Genomic DNA, 17,295 nt, shown 5'->3' on the forward strand with positions numbered 1-17,295 from the left:
GTCATTTTTTTTTCTGACACTTTACTATCTTTATGAGCCTGACCTCTTTGAAACCATGCTTTTCCTCATTGAATAATTTTCATGTAAATTCTGTGAATTAGACAGTACCCTGTACTTCATAAACAAAGCAACACAAAGCAACAGAGAATAACAGAAAATGTGCACAGGAGGCATCTGGCTTGCTGGGGGGTTTCTAATCCCCTCGAAGCTGGGATGACAATACTTGTCAGTCATCTCCCCTTTTATCAGAGGTTTTGGAGGTGCCAGCTTTTAAAATTAAGTACTCATTTTAAAGATCTGCTCTTCCAAAGGCAGGGTCAAGAGAATAAGAAGACAAGCCACAGGATAAGAGACAATATTAGAAAGGACACAGCTAATAAAGGATGGCTACCCAAAACTGAAAAAGAACTCTTAAAACTCAACAGTGGAAAACAACTCAACTGAAAAATGAGCCACAGGCCGTAACTGACCCCGCAGCAGAGAAGACTTACAGACGGCAAATAAGCACATGGAAAGATGTTGCAGGTCATATGTCATCAGGGAGATGCAAATTAGACAACAACGAGATTCCACTGCACACCTATCAGCACGGCCACCACTCGGAACGCGGACACTGCAGATGCTGACCTGATGGGGAGTTGGAACTCTCATTGCTGCCGGTGGGGATCAGACTGTGCAGCTAGTTATGAAGACATTTTGGAGGTTTCTTACCAAATTAAACATAACTCTTACCATACAACTGAGAAATCCTGTTCCTTAATATTTACCCAAGGGAGTTAAAAACTTCTGTCCACACAGAAGCCTACATGGGAATGATTACAGCAGGTTTATCTACAGTTGCCAAAACTTGGAAGCAACCAAGATGTCCCTCAGGAGGTAAATCTACAGATAGACTGTGATCCTTCCAGACATAGGATTTTACTCATTCTTAAAAACGTACCATCAAGCCAATAAAAAGCATAGAGGAAACTTAAATGCATACACTACATGAAAATTCAGATCTGAAATAGTTACATATTGTGGTTCCAACTTGACATTCTAGAAAAGGCAAAACTATAGAGATGGTAAAAAGATCAGGGGTTGCCAGGTGCTGAGGGGAAGGAGGGCTGAGGAGGCTAAACAAGGGCTGTGAAAATACTGGGCAGGTACAGCAATCACAGCTACCTGTCCTCATGTGTGCGTGCTAAGTTGCTTCAGTCATGGCCCACCCTTTGTGACCCCATGGACAGTAGCTCACTAGGCTCCTCTGTCCATGGAGTTCTCTAGGCAAGGATACTGGAGTGGGTTCCATGCTCTCCTCCAGGGGATCTTGCCAACCCAGGGATCGAACCCAAGTCTCTAATGTCTCCTGCATGGGCAGGCGGGTTCTTTACCACCACTGCCACCTGGGAAGCCACACGCATCATACACCTGTCCAAACCCATGGGTCCTGTGTTAAAACCAAAACCCTGGGTTTCCCTTGTGGTCCAGCGGTTAAGATTCTGCCTTGCAATGCAGGGGACACGTTCAATCCCTGGCCTGGGACAGTTCCACAAGCCAAGGGGCGACTAAGCCTTTGAGCTTGCCCTCAGGCCCTAGAGCCCATGCTCTGCGATAAGAGAAACCACCACAAAACAATCCTGAGCAGCAGAGCTAGTGAGCCTCCATCGCTCACTACAACTAGAGAAAAGCCCAAGCAGCAGCTAAGGCTCAGTGCAGCCAAAGTGTTCCACGTAGGTTCATCACTATTAATAAATGCACCATCTTGCAGGGATGTTGATAATTAGGGGTGTGCACTGTGGGGGCAAGGGGTACTGGGAAGCCTCTGCACCTTCTTCTAAATCTTGCTCTGAACCTAAAACTGATCTAAAAAAAAATCTATTTAAAAAAATAAGTTCTTTCCAATTTTCCAAGAAAAGGCAGGAAGAAAAGACAAGTCAAAATGAACACTGAAGTCATTAAAAAGAACCCTGACCTCCTTCACACTGAGCCATGGGCTGCTAAAGGACCAGCACCTATTGTAAAACACCAAGTGAAAGTCTAAGTTGCTCAGTCGTGTTGATTCTTTGCAACTCCGTGGACTATACAGTCCATGGAATTCTCCAGGGATGGGTGGGTGGCCTTTCCCTTCTCCAGGGGATATTCCAAACCCAGGAATTGAACCCAGGTCTTTTGCATTGCAGGTGGATTCTTTATCAGCTGAGCCACAAGGGAAGCCCCAAACACCAAGAACTATTGTTAAATGACAGGCATTTGATTTCTTCGCCATTGCTTCGGCATAAGTTGGGTGAAAATGATGGAGAAGGATATGGCAACCCACTCCAGTATTCTTGCCTGGGAAAACCTGTGGACAGAGGAGGCTGGCGGGTACAGTCCACGGCGTTTGCACAGGAGTATAGACATGAGTTAGCAACTAAGCTACGACAAAGGAAAATGAGGTACAGAAAAGATATTTTGATAATTAAAAGCCTGCTCTTTGAATTTACTCCATCTTTCCTGTGTCCAGTGGGCAATCTCAGTAGCTGGGGGCCTTTCTCCCTAATTAACCAGCCCTAATCTCTAGATTATTACCTGCTTAAAGGTATGAATTATTTCAGCCAGCTCTGTATTGATAGTATATTGCATAGCACTCAGAACACAGTTGGTGCTTAGTAAATGTTAGGTTGAGGAGAAGGGTTCTGAAGGAATGGATCTAGACATCCCTTCAAGCCTAAGACATCAAAGACACAGCTATGCCATAACCCCCTGTGAAGATTAACTGGACCCAAATTTATGTGCCTCCATTTTTAATCATTCTTACACTTGAGCTATCTTTCCCTGTCATAGTGGATAGAGAAAACAGTTTGATTAAGGCTTTTTAACCTTTAGCTAGGTCCCTCTAATCAGAGCTATGGTTTTTCCAGTAGTCATGTATGGATGTGAGAATTGGACATAAAGAAAGCTGAGCACTGAAGAACTGATGCTTTTGAACTGTGGTGTTGGACAAGACTTTTTTTTTTTTTTTTTTGGCATTATCCATTTATTTTTTTATTTTTTAAATTTACAATATTGTATTGGTTTTGCCATATATCAAAATGAATCCGCCACAGGTATACCTGTGTTCCCCATTCTGAACCCTCCTCCCTCCTCCCTCCCCATACCATCCCTCTGGGTCGTCCCAGTGCACCAGCCCCAAGCATCCAGTATTGTGCATCAAACCTGGACTGGCGACTCGTTTCATATATGATATTATACATGTTTCAATGCCATTCTCCCAAATCATCCCTCCCTCTCCCTCTCCTACAGAGTCGACTCTTGAGAGTCCCTTGGACCACAAGGAGATCCGACCAGTCCATCCTAAAGGAAATTAGTCCTGAATATTCCTTGGAAGGACTGATGCTGAAGCTGAAGCTCCAGTACTTTGGCCACCTGATGTGAAGAGCTGACTCATTTGAAAAGACCCTGATGCTGGGAAAGATTTAGGGCAAGAGGAGAAGGAGATGACAGAGGATGAGATGTTTGGATGGCATCACCGACTCAATGGACATGAGTTTGAGTAGGCTCTGGGAATTGGTGATGGACAGGGAGGCCTGGCGTGCTACAGTCCATGGGGTCGCAAAGAGTGGGACCTGACTGAGTGACTGAACTGAACTGAATCTTTAGCTTATCTCTGAAGTTGCTGGAACAAGTGGTGGATACCATTGCCCAGTCTCTCCACTGCCATCCAAGTGCCCAGGGCTCCGGGCAGACATGTGGGCACGGTGTTTCCCTGTGAGAGGGGGTGAATGATTCACCATGGCTATCACAGCCATGCCTACACCATGCTCAGGAAGCACTAGGGGCCGCTGGAGTGTCCCACTGAAGGGGAGGGGCCAGACATACGTAGAAGCCAACCAGTTGTGCCAGCTCACACATTCCAGACATCCCCTAACTCCATTCATCCCAATCACTGCCCCTGCCTAATAGGATTTAATGATAACATGTAATCTACAAGGTTAACCTGCCAATGTACAGGCTGGCCAGATGCCCCACATTGTCAGGAAACCAGCATGAGCTTTGGGATGAGAAACCAGGGGCATCTCCATGAGATACTCCACCCTTTCCTTCCCCAGGACTTCCCTGAAGCTCAAATGGTAAAGAATCTGCCTGCAGTGCAGGAGACCCAGGTTTGATCCCTGGGTCAGGAAGATCCTCTGGAGAAGGGAATGGCAATTCAGTCTAGTATTCTTGCCTGGAGAATCCCATGGACAGAGAAGCCTGGTGGGCTACAGTCTGTGGGGACGCAAAGAGTCAGACATGACTGAGTGCCTAATACTTCACTTCTCCTCCCCCAATAGGACAAACCTGAAGCCTGCCTTCTGGAGACAGTGAGAACAGGGAACCTGGGGGTCTGCTCTTCATGGCAAGACTTTCTCATGTTGAAAAGGGAGTTTTAGAGGGAAGTGGAATGAGGAGGCATTACTCTGTTTTTGAGCTGCAGTGAAGCACTCTGATATAGATGCTTGCCAGCATGGATAGGTAGGTAGCCAAATTTCAAGTGACTGCCTTTTGAAGCACAGCCTGAATTCCCATCCTGCTATTGTTGCTTTTGAATAGAGCTTCCTTGTGTACCCAGTGGGAAGGTGGGTGATTGTCAGAGCACAGGACCTTTGTATGTGTCTGGCTTTAATACTGTTACTACCAAAAACAAACAGAAATAACACTTTACCTTCGTATGGAAGAATGTTCACCTTCAGTATGAGAGATGTTTTAATGGAAGGTAATTGGAGCAAAACCTTAAACAGCATGAACTAAAGACTACAAGATGAATCTGTCAATGTCCAAGTTCTCTAAACTCTTAAAAACTCAAAAACTACAGAGCATCATTTCCTTGGAAATTTAAGTGTTAATCCAAATCTGTGTGACAATTTTTAAGAAGCAAATTTCTAAAACTTGAGATCTAAGTGTGAGTGTGAAAGTTGCTCAGCTGTGTTCAACTCTTTGCGACCCCATGGACTATACAGTCTGTGGAATTCTCCAGGCCAGAATACTAAATGAGTAGCCATTCCCTTCTCTAGGGGATCTTCCCAATCCAGAGATCAAACCCAGGTCTCCCACACTGCCGGTGGAATCTTTACCAACTGAGCTATCAGGGAAGCCCTGAGATCTAAAACTTGAGATCTAAAAGCAGTTAGAACTTCTTAAGTACATCCTTAAGTCTAGAATTGTAAGGACCAAGGGCATGGAGTATATGTGGTAGAGATAAATGAGTGCCCAAGTGAGGAGAAGGATAAATAGAAGAAGTCTTTGAAGCACAGAGTCCCAGGCTTCTATGACTGAATATCTGGCCAAAGACCAGAGACCATGGAGAGATTTGTGTGTCATCCTCAGAAACTTTATTCCACCATGTGGAAAGCGGGTGCAGAAGCCCTCCAACCCTGGTGTGTGGTTGCCCCCGCTGACCGGGGGCTCTCCTACCTCGGCAGGTGGGCAGGGGGCTGCTCCACTGGCCATTGCTCCGACACTGGGCTCGAGACGCACCCTGCAGCAGGTAGCCGGGGTTGCAGGTAAAGTTCACCATGTCGTTCAGGTTGAACTCGCTGCCATTGGTCAGCCCGTGGGCGGGGTTCCCCGGGTGTCCACAGGTGATGGCTGTGGAGGAACACAGGTCCACACGGTGGTCAGAAGATGAACAAGTCATCACCTTCACCTAGAATTCTTCATTCATACATATCATATGTGTTAAACGTGTTAATTAGAGGGTTGACAGCAGATCAGATATGTTACAGATTGTGTTTATATTTGGAAGCAGAAACCAGGAGAAAGAGTCATGGGTTGAACCACAGGTTTTTATTATAACTAATTGTGGAAAATAACCAGCACCTGCTTTTGTTCATAATCATAATTATTTCTTATTTACTTCATGACGGGATATCAAGTAATTTTGAAATAAAACAATGAAAAACAAGATGAAAAAATGTTCTGTTAATCATGAGTTTTGAATATTTTTCCCCTAGAAAACATCAGCTAATTTTGTGGAACTCTCATTTTGAAACATTAAAGGAATTTAGCTGAAAATTTAAATTATGTATGTATAAGTTATTCCCAAATCAATGTAAACATCATGAAATTAGCAAAAATGTGTGCATGCTCAAATCCTATTTTCTTCAACATCCCCTGTTTATGCAGTCAACTGTCATCCTGTGATGCCCACAATCACAGTAACACAAATCACGAAGATACTTTTGACTGGCCCTTTCAAAAGAAACACATTACAGCTGTAACACTGGTGTTCTTCTCACTTATCTTGTCAACCACTTTCCCTTTCAAGTAAAACTTTCACCCTTGACCTTTGTACATTTACCACAGCACTATCACAGAGAAGATCCGTCACTTTCGTAAACTTACATCAATGTTCCCTTTGTTTAGGAAAATAGAGAACATATTAGGAAAAATTGGCTTAAAAGGAAATTTGCGATAGAGGTACACTCTCTTCTAAAAATAGGAGTTGGCATTTGCCTTTGAAGTTAGAAAGTTTGAGGACAATTGTTACGTACAGTTTCACCTTATACGAAAGGAAGGACTGCGTTCAAAGCTGTCTGTGTTCTTGACGAAGCAATGACAGAAACACAACACAACACAGAAGACTGGAGGTGGACTCGGGGGGCACCTGCGAAGTTGACCTGCAGACTCAGGCTCAGCAGCCCTACCCTCCACTAGTCAGAGGGGGTGTCCACCTGGTCGTCCTGTGATGGCGTCTAGGAGAATAAATGCCTGACATCCTCATCTTGGGACCCATCTGAGATGAGCTGTGAGCAAATGCAATGTGGATGGGAAGCTGGCAGAGGGCTGGGAAAACTTGGAATGGGAGGAGGACCAGAGACGGAAGTGGGGGAGTGCCCGTGTTTTCTCTCTCTCCCGTCAGCTCTCCATCTTCTCCTCTGAGATTAGACATGTCTGTGCTACAACTTAATGACAAAAGGAACACACCCCTAAGGGCAACACCGCCCGAATTAGTTCGCAGAAGGTACTTACGGACACAGACTGGGGTGTGTCCGGACCACTTGTGGTCTTGCAAGCATATCCGGACGGAAGTCCCCACAAGCCGGAAGCCGGGGTTGCACTGATACACCACTGTGTCCCTGTAACTGAAGCCATCGCCGCTGATGTGACCATTCACGATGGGGTCCGGGGAGCCACAGTGGCCAGCTGGAAAATGAACAAAACCAACAAATACACACTGGAGAGTGTGTCTTCTGTAAAAGCACATTCATGGACAAACAACAGGGTCCTACTGTTTAGCACAGGGAGCTACATGCAACAGCCTGGAATACACCAGAATGGAAGAGAACGTGAAACAGATTATGCATCATGTGTAACTGAGTTACTCTGCTGTAGAGAAGAGATTAACACAATGTCAATGGACTATATATCAATAAAAAATTATAGAAGTAATGCATTCATAATTTGTCTTTATTGTCAAGTAACTAACAGCCTTGAATACAAACAGTATTTAAAGGTTTTCCATTTATATAAATATAAATATAATATATATATATATTTTATATGTTTTGCTTTTCAGCTTAATTTTTCTCAACAGTTGTGGGAACATAAGTAATATTTCAAATAGAAAATTGTTAAAGGGTATCCCCTAGTTATGGTTTCTCCATTCATTTCTTCTACTTATTTTTCATTCATATTTTATGGTATTTATCTGGTAAATAAAAGCCAAAAGCAAGGAAGAGACACTTGGAACTAATGTAAGTTCCGTAACCCTATTGAATATGTGTAGCACAGAAAGGTATGGAGGGATTTCCAGGGAGAGTTAGATTCCTGAACTATTAGTGAAATTCTAGAGGAAGGACTCGTGTTATAAAATAAATCCAGTTTCAGGAAACGTCCATTGGAGTCCTGTTTTCAGGCCAGCAGTGTCTTCGGGGCTGGGGATTCCATGAAGAGTAAGGCCATCCTCAGAGGTCTGACACAGAAAGCATCCCAGGGAGTTTCATCTTAAAGAGGTGAGGAGTGGGGAGGAGGCATGCAGCCAAGCCGGGCATCACACACCCCGACAGAGGCAACTGCAGGCCTAAAGGGAGCACACCATTAGCCAGACCAAGGCGTCGAGTCCCTGTACTGAGAACCTGGATTTGATTTATTTTTATAGTCTCAGTTAAAATGAAGATTATGGAGTTATGGGACCAAACTATTCATTTTCCAGAAGCGCACCCATTTTAGCCTTTTAGGTTACAGCCTTACACAGTTCACACTCTATGTTGTGCAACTTCCCCAATTTTGGCTACATTTAGCTATTAGTATTTCAGTGAGCACTGGTGCATGCGTGCTAAGTTGCTCTAGTCATTTGTTTGCAACCCCATGGACTATAGTCCACCAGTCTCCTCTATCCATGGGATTCTCCAGGTAAGAATACTGGAGTGAGTGCCATGCCTTCCTCCAGGGGATCTTCCCAGTCCAGGGATCAAACCCATGTCTCTAGTCTCCTACATTGGCAGGCAGGTTCTTTACCACTAGCACCACCTGGGAGCCCTCTACTGAGCACAATCAGCAGCAAAGAAAGGGCAAGAAACTCTATTAACCGGAAAAAAAGAAAGAGAGAGAATTGAGATGAGGGATGAGGGCAGCCCTGCACGTTTCAAGAGAAGTATCTCCTAAATTAAATAAAGTGATGTGATTATCTGGGAGACCTCACACTGGGATGCCAGGCCTCTGGGTTTTGTGTTTGCTTGTTTCTTTTTCATTAGCATTTGGCTTCAGCTTAAACAAGATCGCTAAACGCTTTTAGGCAATTCTGCAGCCAGTATTATTGCACCTAGGTTAGGAGGCTGGATTTCCTGACAAATGCGTCAGAAATGGTTCCATCAAAGTGTGGGCAGAAAATCTCAGAGTGAAGAGCATGTGGATTATTTTATTTTTACTTCAATCCGACTCATGAATTTAATAATCTGCCACAAATCAGAACCTGAGAGCTCTGGCTAGAAAGGAGCAAGTGATTTAGGTAGAATACTGTAAAACTGTAACTGCACGTGATTTTTAATTCAATGGATGCGTTGACTGACAGAGAGATATATCCTAAAGGAATGGATGGATTTGCTTTTAGTTTAAGTATGAATTACAAATTCTATTATTTCCACATTCTTAGAACTTTACATTTTAATTCTCCATTTTCTCCCTGCTGAGGACAAGCATTACTATGGAGTGGGTAAGTCTCCAATAGCTTAAAATTGTTCTTGAGAGTCAGTAGCAGAATCAGGAATTCCATGCCGGGGTGGCTGTTTTCAGTTCTGGACAAGTGACTCTGTCTCACACCCTAAACCATGGGAAACATCATTCATTGGCCGGCTAAGATGAACTGCACGATGGAATGGGAATTCCATGAAATTCCAGAATGACTGAGATTCTATACATGTGATTGGGTCACAAGGGTCTGAAGGTTTCGCCTCATCTGCAGAATGAGTCCTCTGTGCCTTAAGCTGCAAGATCACTGGTCTTTAAGTTTATGCTACTTCAGATGTAATGACAGTGGTATTGTTTTTATTTACTATATTTTAGTTAGATGTCCCAAACAGAAGACAGAACTCCTTTTAACAATCTTTCTCTAAAACTGAATTAGTAGGAATAAAATCCATGGAACAAATTCTGCTAAAACACAGAGTAGAGGCCGGGTCAACTCTCAGAAGTTGTGTTGGGGAGGCCATGAGTCAAACCCAAGGAGAACAAGGGACCCACAGGGGATTCTCGGTTTCCTCCCAGGTCCAGGGATTCCTGCAAACTCATCAGGAGCGGGAACTGGACATGGTGGATGGCAGCCATGCCCTCTGTGGGAGCCCCGCTCATGGTCAGAAGCACAGAGAAGCCACTAGCCAGGGCCTTGATATCAGTCAGCTTGGTCTAGCACATGGGCGAGTAGAACTGGATCTTCCTGGGTGTGATGTGTCTATCCCACAATGGGGGGATAGGGCCTCCACAGGCCCTGCCTCTCCAGGCAGCCGTTCTGGAAGGTTACTGTCCAAATTCTACACACAGATGCCATTGTGGTTTTTCAGTCACTAAGTCATGTCCAACTTGTTGCAACCCCATGGACTGCAGCGCACAAGGCTTTCCTGTACTTCACTATCTCTGTGAGCTTGCTCAAACATTGAGTCAGTGATGCCATCCAACCATCTCATCTTCTGTCACCCCCTTCTCCTCCTGCCCTCAGTACTTCCCAGCATCAAGATATTTTCCAATGAGTCAGCTCCTTTACATCGGGTGGCCAAAGTATTGGAGCTGCAGACTCAGCATCAGTCCTTCCAATGAATATTCAGGGTCGATTTCCTTTAGGATTGACAGATGCCTTAGTATGGGTTGTAGACCGACCATACAGTTGCCTGACAGAACAAAAGCTTTGCCAGCTTGTTTCTAGTGGAGTGACTATTCTGAACTCTGCCCTGGGATGAGTGGAATCCCTCCACCCTTCAGCCCCCACACCTGCTACTGCATCCAGGCATCTGGAAGGGGGCCCCGGGCAGGTGTATTTCAGAGATGGGGTCTCCCCATGGATAGGATTTTGCATTGTCCAGGTGAGCTCTCTGCACTGCACCTTGTCTCTGATGTTGCAATGATCGCGGCCTGACACCTGACAAATCGTACCGCCTTTCAGGGGTGACTTCACTGAGCGGTGGACACAAAGTGTCAGAGGTCAGTTAGCAGCTGTCCCTGAACACACAGTGAATGCACAGACCAAATGCTTCTTTCAAGACAGAGTCAGAGTCTGTGTCTTGAACCTGTGTCAGAGTCTCCTACAATTACCTAGACTCATGCAATTTCAGAAGGAAATTCTGTGATTTGGGAACTGAATCCAGTTCCCCTGGTCCCACGGACACCTGCTCCTCCAGGAGACCCATTGGGCACCCTGGCTCCCAGGTGACAGGGTGTCCTGGTCTGGGCCGACCTAGAGCCTGCATCTCCCGTTGTAGAGGTTGGGTGTTCACAGGAACTGAACAAGTGTGCCTCCTGTCACAAGGCCCCTCTCTCACACTCTCAACACACACACACATTTCCCACACCCCAGAATCCCCTATTGTAAGGTCACCTTCTTTTCACTGTGCCAGTTTGTATCAGGAAAAATACTAAATATTGGTTTGGGGATTGGAAGTGAATACATCCACACATTTTTACAAAATCTGCAAACCAAATTTTTCAGCCTCTGTATTTGCTTTGTGATTACTGGCACTCGTTGCTGAAAATAAAATAAGAAGCGCTACAACTATGCTGTACCTGCAGGAGACTGAGAAATGCAGTCTGCTTCATTCTGCAGGCTCCACCAGTAACTCCAGCTGAGGGGCTAAAGGCCTATTTGGCAGTGACTTTTAAAGCCAGTTTATAAACTTCCACCCGAGTGTTAATAAGTGGTCACGAAATTTCAGATGGATCAGATCCCCTTACATGCAGGAAACAGGCTAATGGCTGAGCAGTAAAAACTGATATATGCATTTAAATCTCTAGATCTGGCATATTCATGAAGGAACACACTTGAGTTCCCACAAATGAGACTTTTTTCCTTCCATGAGCAATTCTGGGGGGTATCCTTGAGTGTCTTTGTGGAAGTCGGAGAAACTATAGTGTTGTAGCAGGTGTCTGAATCTTTGTGAGGATCGGCAGGTGGGGTGTGATGAGTGGGCGACATTCAGGGCCCTTAGTAACACCAACAACCAAGACGGGTCCCTTTGCCACAGAATATGTTTGTATCAAGTCTCTATTTGACACACTCTGAAAGTGAAAGTGTTAGTCACTTAGTTTCGCGTCTGACTCTGCAACTCCATGGACTGCAGCCCACCAAGCTCTGTCTGTGGGATTTCCCAGGCAAGAATCAATACTCAACTCAAACATCTCCTTTATTTTAGGTTTCCCTGCAGAAGGAGACTCTACCTCTAGGACCATCTATTTACAATACCATATGGTGAGGGTTGTTTTGTCTTAAATTCAGAGGATGGAAATGGTTTTTCTTACCTCTTCTTCTCCACCCTTAGTCTATGAGTTCTAGAGCAGGGTCCTGGTCTCTGCACCACCTCTGAGCCCCTGCCTGATCCAGAGGGGCATCTGTGAAAGGATATGGATTCCTCCCACATCTTGTTGCCATAGTCCCAGACCCTCAGCACCAAGGGACCACACAGAGCTCCCTGAGGACCGCCTGCCCCTCTGCTCTGCATCTCTGCAGCGGTCACTAGTTCTGTGGGGTGACTTACTCCTGGAATGACTCAAGTCTGTTTCTGCGGGTTTGCAGACACCTCTGCTCATGAAAGTGCCCCCGCCCCCAATATGGGAAGCATCTTGTGTGGCTCTCTCCCCTGCCACTCATTAATCTCAACTTTTTATTAAAGATACTGGGTTTTTATCTTATTTATTCCTTTGATTATAAATTCCTTATAGAAAAAAAAACTCCTATTAACTTCCTATCCTATGCAATATTTCTTGAGGAGTTAAATGAACATCACTAGACAATATTCAGAAATACAGATAGAAGAGCCTGTGGCTGGGGAGAATGCTGTACTTTTCACCTCTGAGCCACAGACAGCACAGATGTAAGCTGTGAAATTAGCACTGAGTGCTCCTAATAGTTTACCTTCCCTGACTGTCACACAGCCTAAATTTTAGACTGAAGATCAATTTTATACCAGGATCAAGGAGGGTGGGGTTAATCTTTCTCCTCTAATATCTTTTTGGTGTAATACAAGCATTGTCATAACCAGTTGTTTTATTAAAAATCTGTACATGGATGTGTCGCAAAACACAACATTCTTGAATCCTTTCTGGTTTTATTCTCTAATAGCTATGGAAAAGCAGTGTCTACAATATCATTTTGAATCATGTCATCTACTAATAGCTACTTCAGCCACTCAGATGTCACCATGATATCACATTACAAAAGAATTCATCTCCCCATCAAAGTGTATCAAAGGTCATCAAAGTGCAGCAAATGCAAACTTACCTCCAATAACAGCAAAATAATCAAATGAAAAAGAGATAATGTTCTTTGTGGAGGAAATGTCTCAATCTATCACTGATATCTTGAGGGCTACAGACTAAAGAAGTAAGAGAGTGAAAGTCATGATGGGTTGTTATGTGTTGATAAAGCTAAATGATATCAATGATCTTAAAAGACTAATGTGGTTCCTGCGATAGGAGACCTGGATTACAAATGGACAACCTGGTGGAGTCGGCATGTTCTCTGTTGAGTTCAGTGCAAGCTACCGCAGGGAAGATAAACAGAAGAAGATAATTAAGGGAGCATGGGGACTGTAACGCTTCCCTGATGGATTATAAGGTACCTGATGCGTAGATATGGGGTCAGCCTTCTTGGTACTTAATTCTGCAGTCCAGGGAGACGCGGAGTGCTGCACAGCAGACGGTGAATGAGAACACATCCTGGGCAATTCCCGGCCTGGGAAGACCCTGCTTGTGGCAGAGATGCCGCACTGATGAAGCGAGGGCAAACCCTTTAGAAAAATGGACTCTGATGCTCACAGGTAGCACTTTGCCTAAATTTTAGCTCTAATCATGGTTGCACACAGGGTTGCCAAGTTTTCCTTATTCTATCTTTCCTCAAAAATTCTAGCTTAGAATTCTGGCAAGGGACCTCAAATACAGCACAGGTTCAGTTCTCAGATGTCGAACGAAGAAAATCATCCTTCACCTTCTTAAATCCAGCTCTCCTACTGTTAACACTCACGAGACTCCCACTGTGACAGTGTCCATGCATGTGCTTGGCCATTTCTGCTGCCACGATCATAAGGAATCTGGCATGTTCTTCCCTGCTGGAAATCATTAGAAATAACCATTGTACCCCAGCTAGAAACAGGATGCCTGCTCCACGTGAAACAGAATCTCAAGCAAAGGAATTCTTTTGTTCTAGTAACTCTAAAAATAAACAAGATACTTCACTCACAACTTGAAAAAATGCTCTTGCCAAAGTGTTTTGCATTATGATGGAGAAAGCATGCTGGGTATAGAATCAAAACAGCACAGAGTCCAATGGAGCCCCCCACAAACAGCTGCCAGGTAGCCAACCACTTCTTCAGGAAGTCTTCATCACATTCTTGGACAGATCCCACTTGTTGAAGAATAAAAAGGGAAAATATTTCCTATATTGAATCTGAAAACTATTCTTCTGTAAGTACATCTGGTATTTCAAGCCAACGAATGGAATTATGTATCACTAACGTCATTAGCAACCCTGGTCCTTGCCCTCAGCAGATGTGTTTAATTAATTTCAGTTTTTAAATTTTTTCCCACCAACTGTTTTAAATATTTGAAAATAGCTATTAATTACCTCCTAACTTTTCCCCCGGCCAAACTGAAGATCACAAGTTTCCTAAACATTTCTCACATGTCATGGTTACCAGAACCTTCACCACAAATGCATTTCAAGCACTCAGCAGCTCACTTGAACTACCTCACAGAACTGAAGTCTTCACCCCAGATATGGACTGAAGGAAATAATACTAATAATCTCTTAGCACCATGAGCCTTCTGTTTCCCAAAACACCTGGTCCTTCTGTGTGTGCTACGAGTTCATAATTTTCCCCTCATCATGTACATTTTAAGTTATATTACTTTTCATTTTGAGTAAAATATCATACTAATTCCATTATTTTCTTATGTCTGCATGTGTACATACTAAGTTGCTTCAGTTGTGTTTGATGGTTTCTGACTCTATGGATTATACCCCAGGCTCCTCTATCCGTGGGATTCTCTAGGTAAGAATACTGGAGTGGGTTGCCATGCCCTCCTCCAGGGGATCTTCCTGACTCAGGGATTGAACTCACATCTTTTATGTCTCCTGCATTGGCAGGAGGGTTCTTTACCACAAGCGCCACCTGAGAAGCCCTTCTTATGTCTAAAAAAAAATCTATCTGGCCAATAATTGATTTGAAGGGTTCCTGAATCTGCCATCAGATATTTCTTTTCAGTCTTTCAGCTAGCATCGTTATGGTCTTTCCCTGTCTGAGCATCTCCAGCACTGACAGTACTCTGTTCTCCACCTGCTTATCCTTCTCCCTAAGCTCTCCACTGTCTCTCACACGGTCTTCTGGGTCCTGTGGACATACATTCTTGCCAGGTTACATGATATTATCTACCCATTGGCAAGCCATTTTTTTCAGGAAAAGAGCTATCCTCCATTGTCATATTCTGTGTATTATGAATTCCAACCTGTAAAGTCTCACTGAGACTACGTTTACAACTTTCAAAATCTTTAGACTTCTTACCCATTCTTTACTCACTGGTTTAGAATCACACATGGCTATTCATCATTTCTCATCCTTTTCTAGGTGTGTGGTTTTGGCCTCCTCCAATTGCATTGTTCTTCATATCCTGCATCCAGGTTCTACAACACTATCATTTTATACATTATGATCTACACATTTTTCTTCCTCTGTCTTTCAGCTTAACTCCCTCTTTCAGAAGTATCTCAGTCATACTGCATCCCACCGAGGCCGTGCCTTTGAGTACCTCCATCCAGCCAACTGTGCATCTCATCTTTTCTACTTCAAAGCCCTAACCTTCCATCAAAGAATGCCACAAACCAGGTGAAGTTTTGCTTGCAATCAACAAGACTCAAGCTGGCTCCATGACTCAACAGTTACAAAAACTGAAGTTGCCACTGAAATTCCCTGCGGCCACTGCTGCCTTAGCATCCCAGGGTCACTGGAAGGACCGATAAGGCTTTTGTGAGCAGTGACCCACTAAGCAAATGAACATCGAGTTCACTTTCCATCTCACAGTTAAGAGCAGAGATGGAATTTCTTAGATCACCTGATTCCTTCCTTTGCAGACACGCTTCACTGCAGCTGACTGAGAAAACCTACCCCAACCACAGCAGCCTTAGGGAAGCACCACTCAACAGCCAATCTCATAACAGCAGCAGGAAAGCACAGGACGTCTCAAAAGCAGCACTGCCTCCTACATAAATCCCAGGGAGATGTCCTAAATGGCTGAGAACTACAGTGACTGCACTTAACAGGGAACTTACACACAGGCCTCGTATTAGAACAGCACAGATCCAACTCCTGCACTAATCTAAAGAAAGTCACTTCATGGGGAAGCATGAGAACCTCCTTCTCACATCGGTTACTGTTTCTTGGTCTGCTGCTTTACTTTCATCCACTTCCTTCAAATTCCTGAGTGTTTCTTCAAATTCCCTCCAGTGGAAAGAACAGATTATTGCTATTTAAATTCACTGGTCCTGGCTGAGTTCTTGAAGTCAGCCTCACCTGCAAAGGTTCAGAAGCCTAAACTTCCCACTTCCACTGCATTGGAGTGGTTACAAAGCTATAAAGATCACAGAGACAGTTATAAAACGGGCTTCCCTGGTGGCTCAGTGGCAAAGATTCTGCCTGCAAAGCGGGGGCCACAGGAGATGTGGGTTTGATCTCTGGGTCAGAAAGATCCACTGGAGGAGAGCATGGCAACCCATTCCAGTATTCTTGCCTGGACAATTCCATGGACAGAGGAGCCTGGTGGGCTACAGTCCATGGGGTTGCAAAGAGTCGGACAGGACTGAACCGACTTAGCATGCACACATGCAAAGGCAATTAACATATTTTGCTAATCACTTGCAGACCTAGAAGAAGCATGAAAATCTCTGCCCTTTAAATTGCTTACAGCAATTTTCATACACTTAATTTTTCAAAGGAAAAACTTTCAACCCAATTTTTTAAAGATTTTTTTTAATGTGGACCATTTTGAAAGTCTTTATTGAATTTATTAAATATTACTTCTGTTTTATATTTTGTTTTTCTGGCCACGAGGCATGTGAGCTCTTAGCTCTCTGACCAGGGATCGTACCAGCACCCCTGCACTTAAACGTGAAGTCTTAACCACTGGATCGCCAGGGAAGCCCCTCAACCCAACTTAAAAAAAAAATGATCATGTAGAAAATGTTAATCCTTGGGGAAAAGAAGACCACATTATTAATACTATGCACACTTTCTATTTTACATAATTCATTGTCCTTACACTGACGGACATTAATGGCACATTAACTTATTAATGTAATTTAAAACTTTTTAAAAAAGATAACAGAGGAAAAGTGAAAGTCACACAGTTTTGTTTGATTCTTTGCAACCCCATGGACTGTAGCCTGCCAGGCTCCTCTGTCCATGGAATTATCCAGGAGAGAATACTGGAGTGGGTAGCCCTTCCCTTTTCCAGGGGGTCTTCCTGATCCAGAGATCCAACCAAGGTACCCTGCATTGCAGGCAGATTCTTTACTGTCTGAACCACCAGGGAAGCCCTATTTTAAACAATTCATTGCCCTTACATTGATGGACATTAATGGCACATTAACTTATTAATGTAATT

At 44.0% G+C, this 17,295-nt stretch overlaps 1 protein-coding gene across 1 annotated transcript in view; it reads right to left on the reverse strand.

The window, feature by feature from the left end:
- CSMD1 (CUB and Sushi multiple domains 1) overlaps window positions 1-17,295 on the reverse strand; it is a 2,074,203-nt gene that overhangs the window by 52,960 nt on the left and 2,003,948 nt on the right. The window contains exons 54-55 of the mRNA XM_086379826.1: window positions 6,973-7,146; window positions 5,416-5,589 (exon numbers count right to left, since the gene is read on the reverse strand). Coding sequence (XP_086235952.1) covers window positions 5,416-5,589; window positions 6,973-7,146 — 348 coding nt within the window. The remainder of the gene's footprint in view (window positions 1-5,415; window positions 5,590-6,972; window positions 7,147-17,295) is intronic.

The sequence above is a fragment of the Bos grunniens genome, chromosome 27 (assembly GCF_055505025.1).
Source record: "Bos grunniens cultivar Pamir isolate PY7600 chromosome 27, Bosgru_T2T1.0, whole genome shotgun sequence".
In the NCBI taxonomy this organism is placed as follows: domain Eukaryota; kingdom Metazoa; phylum Chordata; class Mammalia; order Artiodactyla; family Bovidae; genus Bos; species Bos grunniens.